General features: G+C 55.9%; 4 protein-coding genes across 4 annotated transcripts; 2 read left to right on the forward strand and 2 right to left on the reverse strand.

Moving 5' to 3' along the window:
• Positions 1–321: 321 nt before the first annotated feature.
• GGS23DRAFT_522137 (uncharacterized protein) lies at positions 322–3,622 on the reverse strand. The gene is made up of 2 exons (XM_051514660.1): positions 2,694–3,622; positions 322–2,641 (listed from the first exon to the last, which is right to left on the reverse strand). Exons 1-2 carry the CDS (start codon positions 3,475–3,477, stop codon positions 987–989), a joined length of 2,439 nt encoding a protein of 812 aa, XP_051372653.1. The 5' UTR covers positions 3,478–3,622; the 3' UTR covers positions 322–986.
• A 929-nt stretch (positions 3,623–4,551) lies between these two features.
• Positions 4,552–5,272, forward strand: GGS23DRAFT_522119 (uncharacterized protein). Its single transcript, XM_051514659.1, has one exon. The coding sequence runs from the start codon at positions 4,811–4,813 to the stop codon at positions 5,189–5,191; it is 381 nt and encodes a 126-aa protein (XP_051372654.1). The 5' UTR covers positions 4,552–4,810; the 3' UTR covers positions 5,192–5,272.
• A 2,496-nt stretch (positions 5,273–7,768) lies between these two features.
• Positions 7,769–9,864, reverse strand: GGS23DRAFT_604878 (allantoate permease; the record flags this gene model as incomplete). Its single annotated transcript, XM_051519671.1, has 7 exons — positions 7,769–8,032; positions 8,098–8,174; positions 8,241–8,436; positions 8,493–9,032; positions 9,094–9,293; positions 9,416–9,509; positions 9,565–9,864. The coding sequence occupies 7 exons, from the start codon at positions 9,862–9,864 to the stop codon at positions 7,769–7,771; spliced, it is 1,671 nt and encodes a 556-aa protein (XP_051372655.1).
• A 1,856-nt stretch (positions 9,865–11,720) lies between these two features.
• On the forward strand, positions 11,721–12,528 carry GGS23DRAFT_522497 (uncharacterized protein). Its single transcript, XM_051514661.1, has 2 exons — positions 11,721–12,113; positions 12,226–12,528. Exons 1-2 carry the CDS (start codon positions 11,864–11,866, stop codon positions 12,420–12,422), a joined length of 447 nt encoding a protein of 148 aa, XP_051372656.1. The 5' UTR covers positions 11,721–11,863; the 3' UTR covers positions 12,423–12,528.
• Positions 12,529–14,765: the final 2,237 nt, after the last annotated feature.

The following is a 14,765-nucleotide window of genomic DNA, read 5'->3' on the forward strand; positions in this document are numbered from 1 at the left end:
CAAAGTGAAAGCAGAGCAGCCCTTCCTCTGAATACCTCGTGCCTCATCCCTAGATTAGGTGGGGGACCGGTTGCTTCGAGGGCTAGATGGCGTAATTTGGGCGTCCGAGGACGGCACACACGGGTGTCGTCGTCGTTGATGCCTCTCTAACAGTAAGATAATTTGCCTGATCTGCTTGGAGGACGCCGGGATCGGGTATGACTCGTCTGTCTAGGTCATATCAAGAGACCTGGACGTTCTCTATGACCTGTCGCCGTTGAATAATGAAGGGTGAAAAGCTGACAAGGACTGGAAAAGAGGTAGGCAGTTACATTAGGAAAGGATGGAGTGGCGGTGGCGGTCGATAACGGTACCTAAGTAAGGTTGCCAGGTGGGCACCTGCGCCCGACTGGCTCCCAGCTGCAGCTTACTTCGGGTACCTCGCTTTCAAGAAGCGCTCGGTGCAGGCAAAGAGGCACAGGCATCGTGGAAAAAAGACTACGGGAGGAATAGGCGACTGGGAGGCGATCGCATCAACGATGGTAGATTGGTATTCTGATCCCTTATGGGGTATGAGAGAGATAAAACGAGAGGCACTGCGGGCCTGCCCTGTACTGACGACCGACAACCGGCAACAAAGCGACGTCAGAAAAGACGGCCACGACACGTCGGCGCTAAAACGCCGAAACTGACCGGCCCAGGTGACCCAGTTGGAAACCCCCTCCGCCCCGACCCCTTCATGGCAATCCGTTATCCTATCATACACACAATAATTTTCCTTCGTCCCAAGTCGCGAGCATGTCCATATTGAGCACCAGGGTCAAGTATAGAATTATACCCCAATACGAGCTTCATTAAGTTTTCCCCAAGACGGCAAATATCCTGCTTCCCTCTAGTCAAGTTGAGAACCCGAAAGAAAAAAAAGAAAAGAAAATGGCCATAGAAGCGAGGCATCCCGTGGCAGGACAAAGACGTGCGCAATGCGGCCGCACCACTTCCCGAGTGGCCTAGCCGCTACCGAAAAACAGATCGTCGTTGCTGGTGAACATGTCCACGCTATCAAATGCCTCGTCGAATTTTGCGTCCGAGCTGAGCATCAGCATGCCGGGGTCGCTGCTGGTGAACTGAAGCAGGATGTCGTCGTCGTTCTCGCCCATCGCCGAGAAGCTTGGGATGCTCGACGTCTCTGTGGCGCTGCTTATCGCGGCCTCGAGGCCGCTCGAGTTCGGCTCCGCGTCAAAGTAACGGCCGCACGACGGCGGCGACGACGACCTCGACAGCTCCGGGAGCTCGTTAAATTGGCTCGCTACGCTCTTGGCTGGGGACCCCGGCCGTGACGAGCTCGCTTCACCGGCAATTTCTTGGTGGAGTGACATGTGCGACAATTGCGAGACGTAAGAGTGTACGCTCGTGGCCGACGGCGAGTGTGTACTCAACGGTGCGTCGGTGGAGAGACATGGCATCGGCGCCGAAGAGGAGCCTAGGCCCTGAAGGGAGCTTGGATTCATCGTTGTCCCGCCCAGCGATACGTCCATAATATCGTCCAGCGCGAAGTCTGGCTCGACATTCTCGGGGGAATTGACTGCCGAGCTGTCAGAGTAGCCCGACTGGGAGGAAATTGACGATATCGACTGGTTCTTCTTGCGAGTCCGCGTCGACTTCTCCTTGCGTTCGTCCATGTCCGGTCGGTGCTTTCGGGGACGGCCCCGCTTCACCACCTTCCTCACCACGCCATCGAAAGCGCCGATGCACATTCCGCGTTGCTTGTGTCTCGTGAGGGCGTCGTGGCGTGCGAAGCTGTTGCCGCACTCGCAGGGATACGGCTTGATCCCGGTATGGATCTTTGCGTGGCGCTTCAGATCATGTTGTCGGACGAAACACTTATGACACGTCGGGCACTTGTACTGGCGGTCGTTGAGATGGGTCTGCACATGGGACTTGATGTTCTCCTTGCGGCCGAACTTCTTGTTGCAGTCTTCAAAGACGCATGTCCATTTGTTGTCCCGAGGATCGGGCCCTTGGATGTATTGGTGGATGTCTTCGAGAGTGATCCCCGTGGATGTTTTGGTCTTCTCGATGTCGATGCTCGCGATGCTCGCCGCGCTAGCTATGCTGGCGACGGATTCATTTCGGCGATGCTGGGGGGTGCCTCGGCGGGAAAGCGCCTCGGTCAAGGGGGACCCTTTGCTAAGAAGCCCGTCGGATCCCGCGTCAAGAACTCGCAGATCCGGCTTATAGTCCCAGGAACTATCGAATTCGCCAATGTGCGGCGTGATGGGAGACGTCTGCGCGGACAGGTCTGAGCTGGCGCTGAGTTGATGCGAAGATGCGGTGAGCCCGTCAAAGGTAGTGTCGATCCTGAGGCCGCTGTTCCCGATGGAGCTCATGTTCAGAAAGTCCGACATCGGGTCCGAGGAAGGGGGATTGAATGTCTCTAGTAGCGGCATCGCGCCTCCTCGATCCGACAATGGCATCGAAATCTGAGCCTCGGCAGCCTTACGCATCTCGTCAAAGGTGGTCTGCGATTGTCGGTTGGGCTGTCTCGTCGGTTTGATGGTCTCTACGGCGGACTCATCGTAACCGTCTGCGAAACTCTGCGGCTGCTGGCCGTGCTTGATGGTTCGATCGTGCGGTGTATCTCTGGGCGTCAGAGGAAAATAATCTGGTCACCGTCAGCATCACGTCGTTGGCCAGCCAACAGACAGGTGGCCCACCTGTAACATTCTGGCGGGGCGTTAATGGTCTCCGGGGAACCTCGGTTCCGATATTCTCAAATTTGGCAACCCGATCCATGATACCGTTGCTAATCCGACGTGACTGTCCTCTAGTGCTGGCCGTCTCCCCCTCGGAGATCCAGCCAGCACTACCGGACGGACTCTCGTGAAAGCCCACGAAGGTTGGCGTGGATAAAGCACTAGATGGGAACGGCTCGAAGTCCTGAGACGTGGTTATGTTGATGGAGAAGCTCTCCTGGTTCTTCTTCATGTTTACATTCACGGGACCATTGTACAGGTCAAAATTGATTTGCATGTCTGGGTGGTTCGGAATACTACCGAAGCACTGTTCCTCGAAGCTTTGGCTCCGCGGCGTCCCGTGCGGGGACAGAAGATAGTTCTCGTCGCTTGCCAAGTTCGTGTACGCTTGCTGGGGGCCCGGGCGAGCTATGCGTTGCTGCTGCGCTTCTCGCAGCACATGCTGTGGTGTGATTGATCCTGTATTGTTAGTAGCGTTACTTACCGTTGGGAACTCCTGCCGTAGCTGTGTCGTCGGGGATTGCATCTGCTGTTGTATATGTTGTTGCCGCTGGTGTTGGTGTCGTCGAGTATCCAGGCTCATACCCCGGCGATGGGATATGCGCGATCTTTGCTGGGCGTGCTGATGCAAGGGGGGCAGGTTTGCCGCGATCTTCATCGCTTCGAAGCCGGTCGGCGTCGAATTTTGTCTCCGGTGTTGTCGATTCCGGGCCTGAAGACCGCCGTGGGGCGGATTGGACAGCATCGTGATGAGAGTCGAGTTCGGAAGGGGGAAGGGGGGGCCGGTTGTCGATAGATCCTGGTTGCCGGAATTGGGCTATCAATTGGTTCCGAAACTGGGAGGCTACGTTAGCTGTCTGGTCGCCGGGTACTCATCTGCCTGTGGTGGAGGAGGAACACGACAATGGCAACGGAGACAGGCTCAACACCGGGAGACGCCTTGCTCACCTCACGCAGCGCAAGCCAGTCTGGCCGGGCAATGGGGCTCTTTTGTTGTCCTCAGCAGCAGCGAACGAACTTGGCAGACGAGAACTAGATGCGAGTAAGTAAGGCTGCCCTTATTCAGGCAGATGAGAGAGGAAGGCGAGGGCTATGGAGGAGCGGCGAGGCGGGAGCGAGGCAAGTAGAGGGACGAAGAGAAACAAGCACTATGCGCCGCGAGCGAGAGGAGGGTTATTTCTGTTGTTGTTCACGGACGATTTCGCAGAAAGTGGATATACGATGTGGTAGATGTCAGGTCGAGGGCAGGTCAGGTTAGGTAGTTGGGATAGATCGAGGACACGATCTGGGTAATGCAAGATGAGGTAGACAGAGGTAGGCAAGGTCTAGGTCAAGGTATGGGTTCAGTGAAGAGTTTGGAAGGAGGTCGTTGGCGTCGGATGCGCCTTCCCACGTCCAGGTTAAGTTGCCGGGGTTAGCTGTAGTTCAGCTCTGTTGACTGCCCCGGCGACCCGTTGCCACGGCGACGCACCAGCACGGTGCCGCTAACGTCCCAGGGATCGCTCTTGCCCAATCAACATACGACGCACAGCCCTATTCCGGCTAGAGGCAGCTGCAGCCCTCACTAGCGCTGGCCTTCCTAGACTGGTCTAGCGCCACGAGTACCTGCCCGGGAAATTGCCCAACAAGGCCTAGTGCTGCTGGCCGCACGGGACTCTGCTCCTCTGCCCCTGCGTACTGCGTCGGTACCCGGCAGGCGGCCGTATCTAGGCTGAGAGACTTGACATGTACATACCTCCCAGCGAGTGGTCTCATGGTTAAGGCAGGTCCCGCACCTGCCAACAACTCGACGTTGCCCGCTGCCCACAGCACGGACATGTGGAATCTGCGAGCGAGTGAGTTTGCCCACGTTCTTTCTGCCATCAATGGCAAGTTGTTCCTTCTCGGCTCCATCTTATAAACCACTCGCGATCTCCATCCCGCTTTTTCACAATTATTAGGTGCGTCTGTTATTGCATCCGTTATATTGAATTGAGATGCCAATAAACCTGGCCGCCTGTGCCATATTACACTATTAATAGACAATACCGGCAAATATTAACAAGCCATCGTGAATCCCTCCCCTCCTCGTTGCTATCATGTCTGTGTGCGCTTTACGTAGCCGTCTCCGAACGGCCTGGGTGGCCGCGCGATGCCTCACGATGAATCTGCAACCGGGACGCGCTCGCTTCTCCTCTTTTCTTTCCTCGAGGGTTCTGCAAAGCTTCCCGTGTGAATGCGTATATTCACACACACCCACACACGTGCATAATATATATATGTACACCCATCTGCAGAGAGACAACTCTCCCCTAAACCCGTCCCTCGAGCCTCCGATGGTGCTGCCTCTGCAATTCGGTCTTGTCCACCCGACATACCGCTCTGGTTCCCACGATACGCATGCATACGGCTACCTTAGGCAGCTATTCGTCATTCCATTGCGCTTGTCTGTCGTCGACTTCACCGATTGTCGGCCGTGACCGCTAGGAAGTGCCATGAAAGCGGTGAGCGGGCGAAGGCATCATGGCAGAACGCCATTGTTGCGTCCAGGTGGGTTGTCCTCGTCCCGAATGCCATCGAGCTTGGACGGAGCGGCTTTACCGCCTCATACGTGCCGGCTTGATGACAATAAACCTCATCACCTACCTAGCACGTCTCTGCGTGGTCGTGATTGACCAGGTCGCCGCGGCCATTCCCCGAGCAGCCGTCCAATCGAACAGGCCCAGCTTTTCCGGACGTCCACCATGATGACATAGCCACCCGTGCATGGCGACGCTTGCCAACCTGGATTTCCCACGGTGCGCCGAGCACCGGATCAAGCCCAAAATACCCGATCCCACACCCTGCTTGGTTCTACCTAAGGTAAGGGGAGAGAAGAGAGACACTGGCGCGTATATACATGCACCACAAGTCCACCTTGCTCGCACGCGCACACTTAAATCACCAGCAGCAGTGCTATGCACGGATGGTGCGTTATAGAGCATGCATGCTCCGAGGCTGCCGATGGTTAGTGGTTGACACGACGCGCATGCGATGGCGGTAGAAGTGCGACGCACTGCCGCTAGTGGGAATATCTGTCGATGCAAGTCAGACGCCGATCGTATTTACTATGTTCGCGGTTTCGTCCGTGCTGCTCTGCGACCCTTCCCTTTCCAAGCCGACAACAATGCCATACCGCCACTCGGTTGGGGCATCTAACCTGGTTCTGGTCCGACTCCTTACCATACGCATATTAGCCTGGAAGATAGAAGCCCGAGTGGCATTGCACCATTGCGTCTCACCCTTCAACATATATACATATACGCAGTGCTGGTTCGAACAGGAATGACAGTATCTGCTCCCCAGTAACGAGCGCCACACTGAGTGTATGGATGGGACCTTTGCTCGATCTGATTCATTCGTACACGTAGTGTGGGCATCGGCGTCTTACCCAATGATGGGCACATCCGGATGTCTCGGGAATGTTGAACAAGACGGCAACCCAACTCTTCGACCCTGCGAGGAGAAACATGGGTGCTCTAAGTGAGGGCGACATGCAAAGCGCCCAGCAAGTGATGTTCGCCTGCGGGAGACCAGCAATGCAGGAGACTCGAGTACCCCGTGCTCATGGACCACGGCGTGGCGTCGCCTAAGGAGGGCAACCGGAAGTGCGTCTCTGGGGTGTCGTGGATAGGCAGCGGACTTCTCGGCGAGCCTCAACTCAGCCAGGTGCAACGTCACACCACATGCCACAGGGTCTCCCGCGTTGTTTAGGGTCGGAACGCACGAAAGACGCATCGCATCTACTCGTCTCTCTATCATGAGATCTCAGGGCGGCGGGCGCAGGAATGGCTACGGTTAAGTGGGACAGCGGCTTCGATCCAACCTTTCTCGATCTTCCCCACGGTCGCAGGAATGAAAGCCCGGCTGCCTGGCTCCTTTCGTGCTGACATGCCGTACGCAACATATAGCGCAGTCGTCAGGGACGATTGGACTGGAATGGGGGTCTCCGCTACCGCCGTGAGCCGAAACAGACGACGCATCTCTACGTTCTCGTTCTATGCGTCTCCTACTACGCTGCTTACGCTGATCATGAACCTGGATTGGCGTTTCCAGGATAAAAAAGGAGATAGAAGGAGAGAGGTGAAAGCCTAGGGTATATGAAAGCCGGGATATGTATATGTGGAACAGGTAGCTAGCAGGAGGTTGCTTATGCCTGTCGAGTAGTTGTCAAGCGTGGGAATCGGCCAGGGCGCCCGGCTAACGCGGGACTGGAAGTCATGCTCGGCTGCTTAAGGAGCTTGAAGAACTTATTCTGCTCCGTCGCTATCCAGCTAGCGAACTCGTCGTTCACAGACCGGCACTGCTCACCCGTCACCGAGGGAGCCCGGTCAAGCGGGCACATCACGTCCCCGCCGATGTCCGGCCCCTGGAGGAGGCCTGTCGTGGTGTGTCCCGGCGCGAGACAGAGGATGGGTACCCGTGCGAGGAATCGGGAGAGCTCGCTTCGGTTGCCGCCCCGCTCGATGATATGGAAACCCGGGTAACCCTGAAAGATGGGCTATCCACCGATGGTCTGAGAAAAATGCCAGTTCGCTAGATGGTTTCGTTTGTCTAAGTCATGTCTAAGATCGATATATCTACCCAATCGCTTCCCCTCATCGGCGTTCCCACCCGCAATCTAGTGCTCGCCACTCCTACCCCGGACGCCCTTGGTTATCATTTTGGGTTTGAACGTTGAAAATCCGTCTCCAGTGCCGCCTTCGTGCAACTCTTCTAGTTGAGGTTACATCTTGTGCGATGAGGATCCCGTAACATCTCACGGGCCGTGGAGTTGAGCGGTTTTAAATCCCGATTGGGGCGTGCATGTCTCTTGCCTAGTTTAGAATAACTCTTGTCTGAGATTGAGGTGTCGAAGTAGAAGGGGTCGGAACTAAGCTTCACTATGTCGCAATAGAACCTATCGTATAACTTTCAGTTACCTTTACAATCGATAGGTCAGATGGGGACCCCCTGCATAACTCTAATGTATACCTCCGGAAACCCCTGGCGCGTTGTCTTGACGATCTAACTCTATATCAGTGTGCAAACCTGAAGTCGAGTCTCCTAGAGCCCTGCAGCTTGGTCATCTTCCGGTACTCGACCTGCTGCTCCTCGCTCAGCGCATTCCATATCTGCTCCTTCTGCTTGTTCCTCCGCACGTAGTACAGCTTCGTTAGCAAGAACACGAGAATGGAAACCAAGTTGATTGCGATTAACGTCGTGTTCCCACGGCGATACAGCGGTTTATCGTCGTCACGGTAGATGTATGCGGCGTACACGTTCCCGGCCTGGACGCTCATCTGCCGACTGTGTCAAACATAACGCCACCATTATTATATCTGGGCCAGAGACAGCTGCCACTTACATTATACAAGGCGGCGGACACCGTCCGCGTACCGACGTTGTTGGAATTTTTCGAGCACCACCCGACTAAGATTGCGTCTAGATGAAGTTGAACGGGAGAACACGTGGGAAAGAGCATGCCGGGGGGGGGGGGGTTATACGTACGACAATACGGATAGGATAGTAAGGTCATAATGATGGCGTAGGTACCCCATTTATCCTCAAATACGCCTCCCCAAAATCTCAGAGCAATGATACACGGGAGAGTCCAGAGAGATTGGATGACGGCAACCAAGGATCGTTCGTTCAGCCACTCTGATAGTCTGGTAAGCAGAAGCAAGTTGACGATATGCATTAGATCCTAGTAGAAGTGAGTAATGGCTCCTGTATTTGGGGGTTGGGGTCATCTATGCCTACTGCCGGGATGGTAAGGAGGTTCGTGCTAAAAGTGCTGAACCCGAGAGACCGAAGGGTGAGGGTCAGATACGTCTTCGGTGGCGATTGGGGTACGAAGGCGCAGAGGCCGATCGCGTACAGCGGCCACAAATCGTAGTCCTTCAGCGCCTCCCACAGCCGGCGTGGGGTTAGTGCCTGGCGGTTATGCATGTCTCCCTTCGAAGGGTCGTCGCGAAGTACTCGATTGACGACGATCGACTCCTCTCGCTCCGAGAACCAACCTTCCGGGCGGAACCAGGTCTTTGTCTGCACCGCCGATGCGGGCATCATGAAGAACGACGCGACGCCCACGCCTAGGGTGATAGATCCTTCGACTAGAAAGAGCCACCGCCACCCCTCCCACCCCAGGAAGCCTCTCAGGTGCAGCAGCACAAACGCGAGCAAAGACGTGACGATACCCGTCACCGACAGGGTCGTCCAAAAGTAACTGAGCCGTATAGGTAGCTCTCGCGACGTGTAAAAGTACGAGAGCCAGAGCACCAAGTCGGGGATAAAGCCGCCCTTCGGTGGATTAGGTCTAAGTCAAGTGGAAAATCGTCGGCTAGTTATGGGAAGCCCGTACCTCGAGGAAGCCGAGTAGACTTCTCGTAACCAGGAACGACAGACGGCCTGTCAGGGCACACTGAGAGATGGCGACAAGCGACCAAAGCACCATCTGCATAGGAATCCAACGATCTGGACCCACGGCTTTCGAGATGAGCTGCGAAGGTAATTCGGCGAAAAGGAATGAGACTAAGAAGATAGAATTCCCATAATTGTAGTCTACAATTCGTCAGTCAGGGTTGCGACGACTGTACCAGGCGTCGAAAGCGTGCGGGTGACCGAGCAAACTCTCATAATATGATCCCCCAAAAGAAAGGAAATGAAGATTCACGGATTCTTACCGTCGGTATCCAGTCCAAGATCACCTAGCATGTTGTCCGAGACGGCCTGTGATAGGTTGCCGCGGTCTACTTGTAAGCCGAAGAACATCACGCACTAAATCGGCCTCGGCGTCAGTAGGTGTCGTAGTCACGGGTAGACGATTCCGTACCGCCCACAGACAGACTTTCCAGTCCAGTTTCCGCACCAACTCCTTCTCTTCCTGGGCCGACCACGTCAGCTTCGGGTTGAAGGCGTGTCTACACTCATACTGGCAATTATCGTAGACCTGCCGCCAGTAATCTGCCGTCTCAGCGTCAAGAAACGGATTATCAGCGTCGGTTGCCGCATCCTCGACGAGGAAGCTTTCGCCAAGCAGAGCCGTGGGGCTCGAAGCAGGCGTCGTGTCTATGGACCCGTAGGTCTTCATCTGCTCCTCGGGGTCGTCTGATGCGAGCGGCTGGTAAGACATCTTGGTCGAGAGTCGAGGAAGGACTGGAAGCGCAGGCTCTACGGGGTTTAATTCTGACAATTCGAAACCTGGGCCATCCCGTCCATCGAAAACAGCGCTGCTGGGAGAGATAGGACGGGGCCATTCCACTATATCTCTGGCCGAACCGGCCGGGGATCCTATGGGGGACATGGCGGCTAGCCCGCTACCCATCGGGGGGGAGGGCACTTAACGCCTAAAGCAACACATGATAGAATGGTAGTAAGGAGGTATGTAGGAATAGGTGGGATGGATGACGTGCTAGCTAGTTCGCTGCTCACGGGGCCCTTTCAGGTGTTGCGAACAGATATAATGGATGCCGACTGTCCCCTCCAACAAGCGAGACATGCTGACCCGATGAGGTTTATCGTGCACGATACCCGCCGTAAGCGTACATCGACACGATATCGAGGGGACCTCACGAGCAGACGCCCCCCAAGCTGGCTAGCTCTCGAACGAGGCTCGAATGGGGGAATTTGGGTTGACCAGAAAGCTGGAAAATCCCCATCCTGCCATGCCAATCAGGGGGGGCGCGCGGGATGGATGTTTCGACAATGTCTATCCCAACGCCGAGGGAGGGATGGGATTGACACGGGGGCATCTCGAGGTTGAACGAATGAGCTTGCGCGGGGGGGCGATTTGGTGATTGTGGTTTGGATATTCGCCATTTCCGCCGCACCGCCACATGCTCGCCAAACCGGGACGGACCGCTGCGCCACCGCCCGCCGCCACAACTCACCAAGTTGGTATGATTAGGTAATGGCGAGTGGTGGGGGCTATCCGGAAGAACCTGGCAGCCGAGAAAGTGTCCGACCCGGCGGCCGAGATACCGAAGCACATAGGCAACAGGGGGTTGCTGCTTTCAACTGACGTCACACTGAAGCTGGTTGTGTGTCAATACGAACGCCAAGACAGTTTCATCTCCCCACCGGCTCTGACCTGACCTTCACCGTTGGCTCTCGCCGCAGGTTCTTTGTCGCAGGTCAGCGCCTCGACACCCGATAACTGAATATCAATCCGACACAGCCCACCTCGCCAGCTCGCCGAGTGCCAGTAAGCGCTGTAGCTAGCGCTGCATAGCCCACCCGGGACGCGTAACCTGCGAGCGCCGGATCGGATTTCATTACCTACCTATGGCATGCATGGCCAGGAGGACTTTGCGAATAAACGCAGGAAAGATGCGTGTGAAGATGGGTGAGACGGAACCATGAATAAATGGCAGGCCGACCCGTGCACGTCTAGGCTCCGTGCGTAGCTATATCTTATGTCTCCGTCCTTACCGGGCGTGTCTGTTTGCGCCTCTGCCACTCTATCCATCCATCCATCCATTTTCATCTACTCATCTACCCCCCAGAGAGATACAATATCCATACAATTTCCATACAATATCCCAATGTACGTATTATTTCGCCGTCGCCGGATGGATTAGTAACCTTACCCACTTCGCTGCCTGCTGGTACCCAAACCTGTCCTACTTATGCTGTAATACCCTACACCTTGCAACCTTGCCTCCTAAACTACGCCTCCCTTCGATCTCACTTCTTCTCTTTGTCAACCTCCAGCTACATAATCCAGAATTTCTTCTTCCACATTTTTTTGCGTATACGATAAATCTCCGAAAAGGAAACAAATAATAGTACATATTTCGTCTCTGCATTGTTCGTCTCGTTGCATCTATCTGGCTTGATTTCCCGGGTGTCACTTATACTCTCGTTATCTGGGCAATAAATTAATAGCAGCTCCCTTTCTTCTTAGCCGTTTCGTCTCTGTTTGCATCTCGCAGCCAGTTTCGTACTCCCAACCGGTCGCGTCTTCTCATCTCTCCTCTCCGGCTGGCCAGAGGGAACAAAAGCAACTATAAAAGGACGACTCGGACCAGCAGCAGCGGCGTGAGACTCCTCACTGCGCATTCGAAAGTCGGAATCCACCTCGACCGCGAGGAAAGAAGAGAGGAAAGGAAGAAAAGATAGGGGAGATCATCATGCAGTTCGCAGCGCTATCCGTATCTCTCTTCGCCGCCTTCGTGGCCGCGCAGAACTCAACTTCACTCCCTGGCCTCGTCTCCCAAATACCCACCTGCGCGATCCCGTGTTTCAACAGCGCTACGCAGGCGGCCAACTGCGCGTCGACCGATTTCTCCTGCCTTTGCACGTCCGGCCGTGATAGTTTCACCTCGTCCATCGGGCCATGCATCCTGCTTGGTTCGGAATGCACGCAGGAGGATATCAGCAGTACGCCCCCTCCCCCTGCTGCCCCCTTTTTTTCTCTCTTTTTCTCCAGCCGTCTGGGAACGTGGCTACCTCTGAAATGATGTTTGGCTAACTGAGCTCGCCTGCTTACTAGGGGTCACTCAACTCGCTCCCGAGATCTGCGCCGCCGTAGAATCAAACCCGGACCCGTCCTCAGTCGCCGAGGCATCTAACATCGTCACATCCGCCGTCGGCGCCCCGACCGCGTCTTCGACGCCCGACGCCGCCGCCCGGCCAGATATCGCAATGGGGTTCGTCGGAATCGCCGCCTTCGCAGCTCTGGCGCTATAGAGCTCGCAATCCGCATACGCTCGCTTTTGGAAAGCAACCGGGGGGGGGCACCGCGCTCCTCCCTCCCTTAACTACACTTTTACGATCATTCATGACCTGGGATTGGGACTAAGGAACGGACGGACGGAAAGGGCCTCTGTTGTACTTTAGAGCATAGACTGACGGGACGGGATAAGACGCCCTCGAGGCCGTGAGCAATTAGGTATCACCGCTACAGCATATCTTCGGTTCTGGGACGAGGTTGATAGAGCCTAAATCTCAAATTCTTTTTAGGGAGGGCTCGGTAATACACCTCGGACGCGGAAAAACAAAAGCAATTCCTGTCGTCGCGACTCGGCTGCCTACTGTTCCCATCTGCCCCCGCATCGTGAAGTTCACAATGCGAGCGACTAGGTCCGCTAGTGCATCCGGGCCGCGTTAACGCTCCCGAGAAACTTCGGATAATCCGGATCGTATGGTTTTGCATATTTTACGGTTGACACACAAGGCCCTGGTTACTTTACGACACCAGACTGCCGTCTGCGCGCTTTGAAGATTTCTAGTTTCGTCTGTAGAACCTAAAGGTAGGTTAAGTGCCTGAGGTACCGGTATGTCAGGGCAGGTTAGGTGAGTGCTCATATGTAAGGCTCGTATGCGCCTAGCTATTTTTATCCGACTCGTCGGAGACAAGACACTCTGCGCATCGCATGCATATGCAGGTAAGGCTTATACACGCCGTAGTGTGTATGAGTATAACTACTACTAGATGGCGACGCCTAGGCGGTATGGGATCTAATTCCTTACCGCCTAAGCTATATACCTACGCGCTCACGTAGTAGGCTAGCGTCTTCCCTCCCCTACTCGTCATCGCTGAAGGACTGGGCTGTGTACGGATAGGACTTACTCTACCGAGCGTCATTTCCCGGAAGCGGCGGCGAGACGAGACGAGGAAAAAAGAGTTAAAATGAACTGGATTAAATTCGAAGGTTGTAGAAGAGAGAGTGCGATGGGTCGTCGTAATCTCGACGCAATGACACTGCTCTCTTTTTAATTACAGCCCTCGACCTGGGAGGAATTAGTCGTTGTCCAGGGTCAAGTCGATAGTGGTGCATTGCATGCGTCTCTGAGATTGCGGCGGGTGGATCTATGTTCAGACTGGGCGCAGCCGCGAAGAACCGGATTCGCACGAGTCCTCGGGCTGCGGGCGAGCGATCTCGTTGTCTGCTCGGAGCGCGAGCGAACGGTTTACGAGCCTGTTTGGACGCAAATGGGCTGGGCAGCTGGGGGGGGAGAAGGGGAGGGCCCTCTCGGGCTTTAGGGTGTGATCGTCCTAGCGGCTGGGCCTGCGATACGATACGAGCGCCGATCGGCAGGATCCCAGCACGTGTCGATGAAACCTCGGAACTACTTATGTGGGCTGTCTTGGATGCGTGGAAGTCTCGTCGAAGTCTCGCGGGCGACGAGCAAATGCACCGCGCAGCAAGGCGATGGTGTGCTCTGCCAATTAGACGGATCGCACCCGTGGTCGCCTTCTATTTCCTCCTCGGTTTGGCACGCCCGGCTGCTAAAGCAAGCTCACTCGACGGCGCGAAGCCAGGATCCGGGTGCAGTCCCGACTCGACGGGCACTCCTAGGCTAGAAAATGTGGTGGGTATCGCCTCGCCGTCCGACGCGCAGCGGACACTTCGCGGTGGCGGATAGACACAATTGTCTGCCGTAGCTTGGGCAAGGGGTTCGATTTAGGCTCGCGGCCCAACCAATAATTCCTGCCCCTCGCTCCCGCCAAGCGGACGGATGCCGAGCGTCGATGAACCGATTCTACGACGCGTCCCGTCTCAGATAATAGCCGGCTAGCGTTGGCGACGTTTCCCCGAGTTCCGAGACCTAATCGACCGACGAAGGCAAGGGGGTGCGACCCATTACAATCTCGAGTGAAGACGCAGCTGGTAGAGGGGATTCCGCTTCGAGAACCTCACAAGATAGGGATCCGCCAGGGCGACCTTGAGCCGCCGCGACGCGACGCGGGGTCTGCAGTGCCCCCAACCGCGGTCGCGATACCGGACCCGCGAGGTATGCGCACATCACCGGCTCGCGCGGCTCGGTGCCTGTTCCGACTGATCGACAGGTGTGTCGTCGCCCCCTTCTACGTGACCCGTTCCGGTCTTCCGTCTGCGCGAAGTAGATCTCCCTAGTGCTCGCCGAGAACCAACCCGCGTGTCGTCCGGCGATCGCAACAAGAAGCTAGGCGCGGGAGGCCGTGGTTCGGCGGCAGCCCTGTCTTGGCTGGGCCTCGTGGCCTGCGCCTGTCCGCGTCGCGTCGCATATCACTGGCCCCTGTACACAGCATCGTGGGCGGGGCGTCCA

Source organism: Durotheca rogersii, assembly GCF_024521655.1.
Source record: "Durotheca rogersii strain YMJ 92031201 chromosome Unknown GGS23scaffold_8, whole genome shotgun sequence".
In the NCBI taxonomy this organism is placed as follows: Eukaryota; Fungi; Ascomycota; class Sordariomycetes; order Xylariales; family Xylariaceae; genus Durotheca; species Durotheca rogersii.

Coding starts and splice junctions, on each gene's coding strand:
- GGS23DRAFT_522137 (XM_051514660.1), bottom strand. CDS start 3,477: ATGCTGTCCAATCCGCCCCACGGCGGTCTTCAGGCCCGGAATCGACAA. Junction 2,642..2,693: donor GCCCCGCCAGAATGTTACAG/GTGGGCCACCTG, acceptor GACGGTGACCAG/ATTATTTTCCTCTGACGCCC.
- GGS23DRAFT_522497 (XM_051514661.1), top strand. CDS start 11,864: ATGCAGTTCGCAGCGCTATCCGTATCTCTCTTCGCCGCCTTCGTGGCC. Junction 12,114..12,225: donor CACGCAGGAGGATATCAGCA/GTACGCCCCCTC, acceptor CCTGCTTACTAG/GGGTCACTCAACTCGCTCCC.
- GGS23DRAFT_522119 (XM_051514659.1), top strand. CDS start 4,811: ATGTCTGTGTGCGCTTTACGTAGCCGTCTCCGAACGGCCTGGGTGGCC.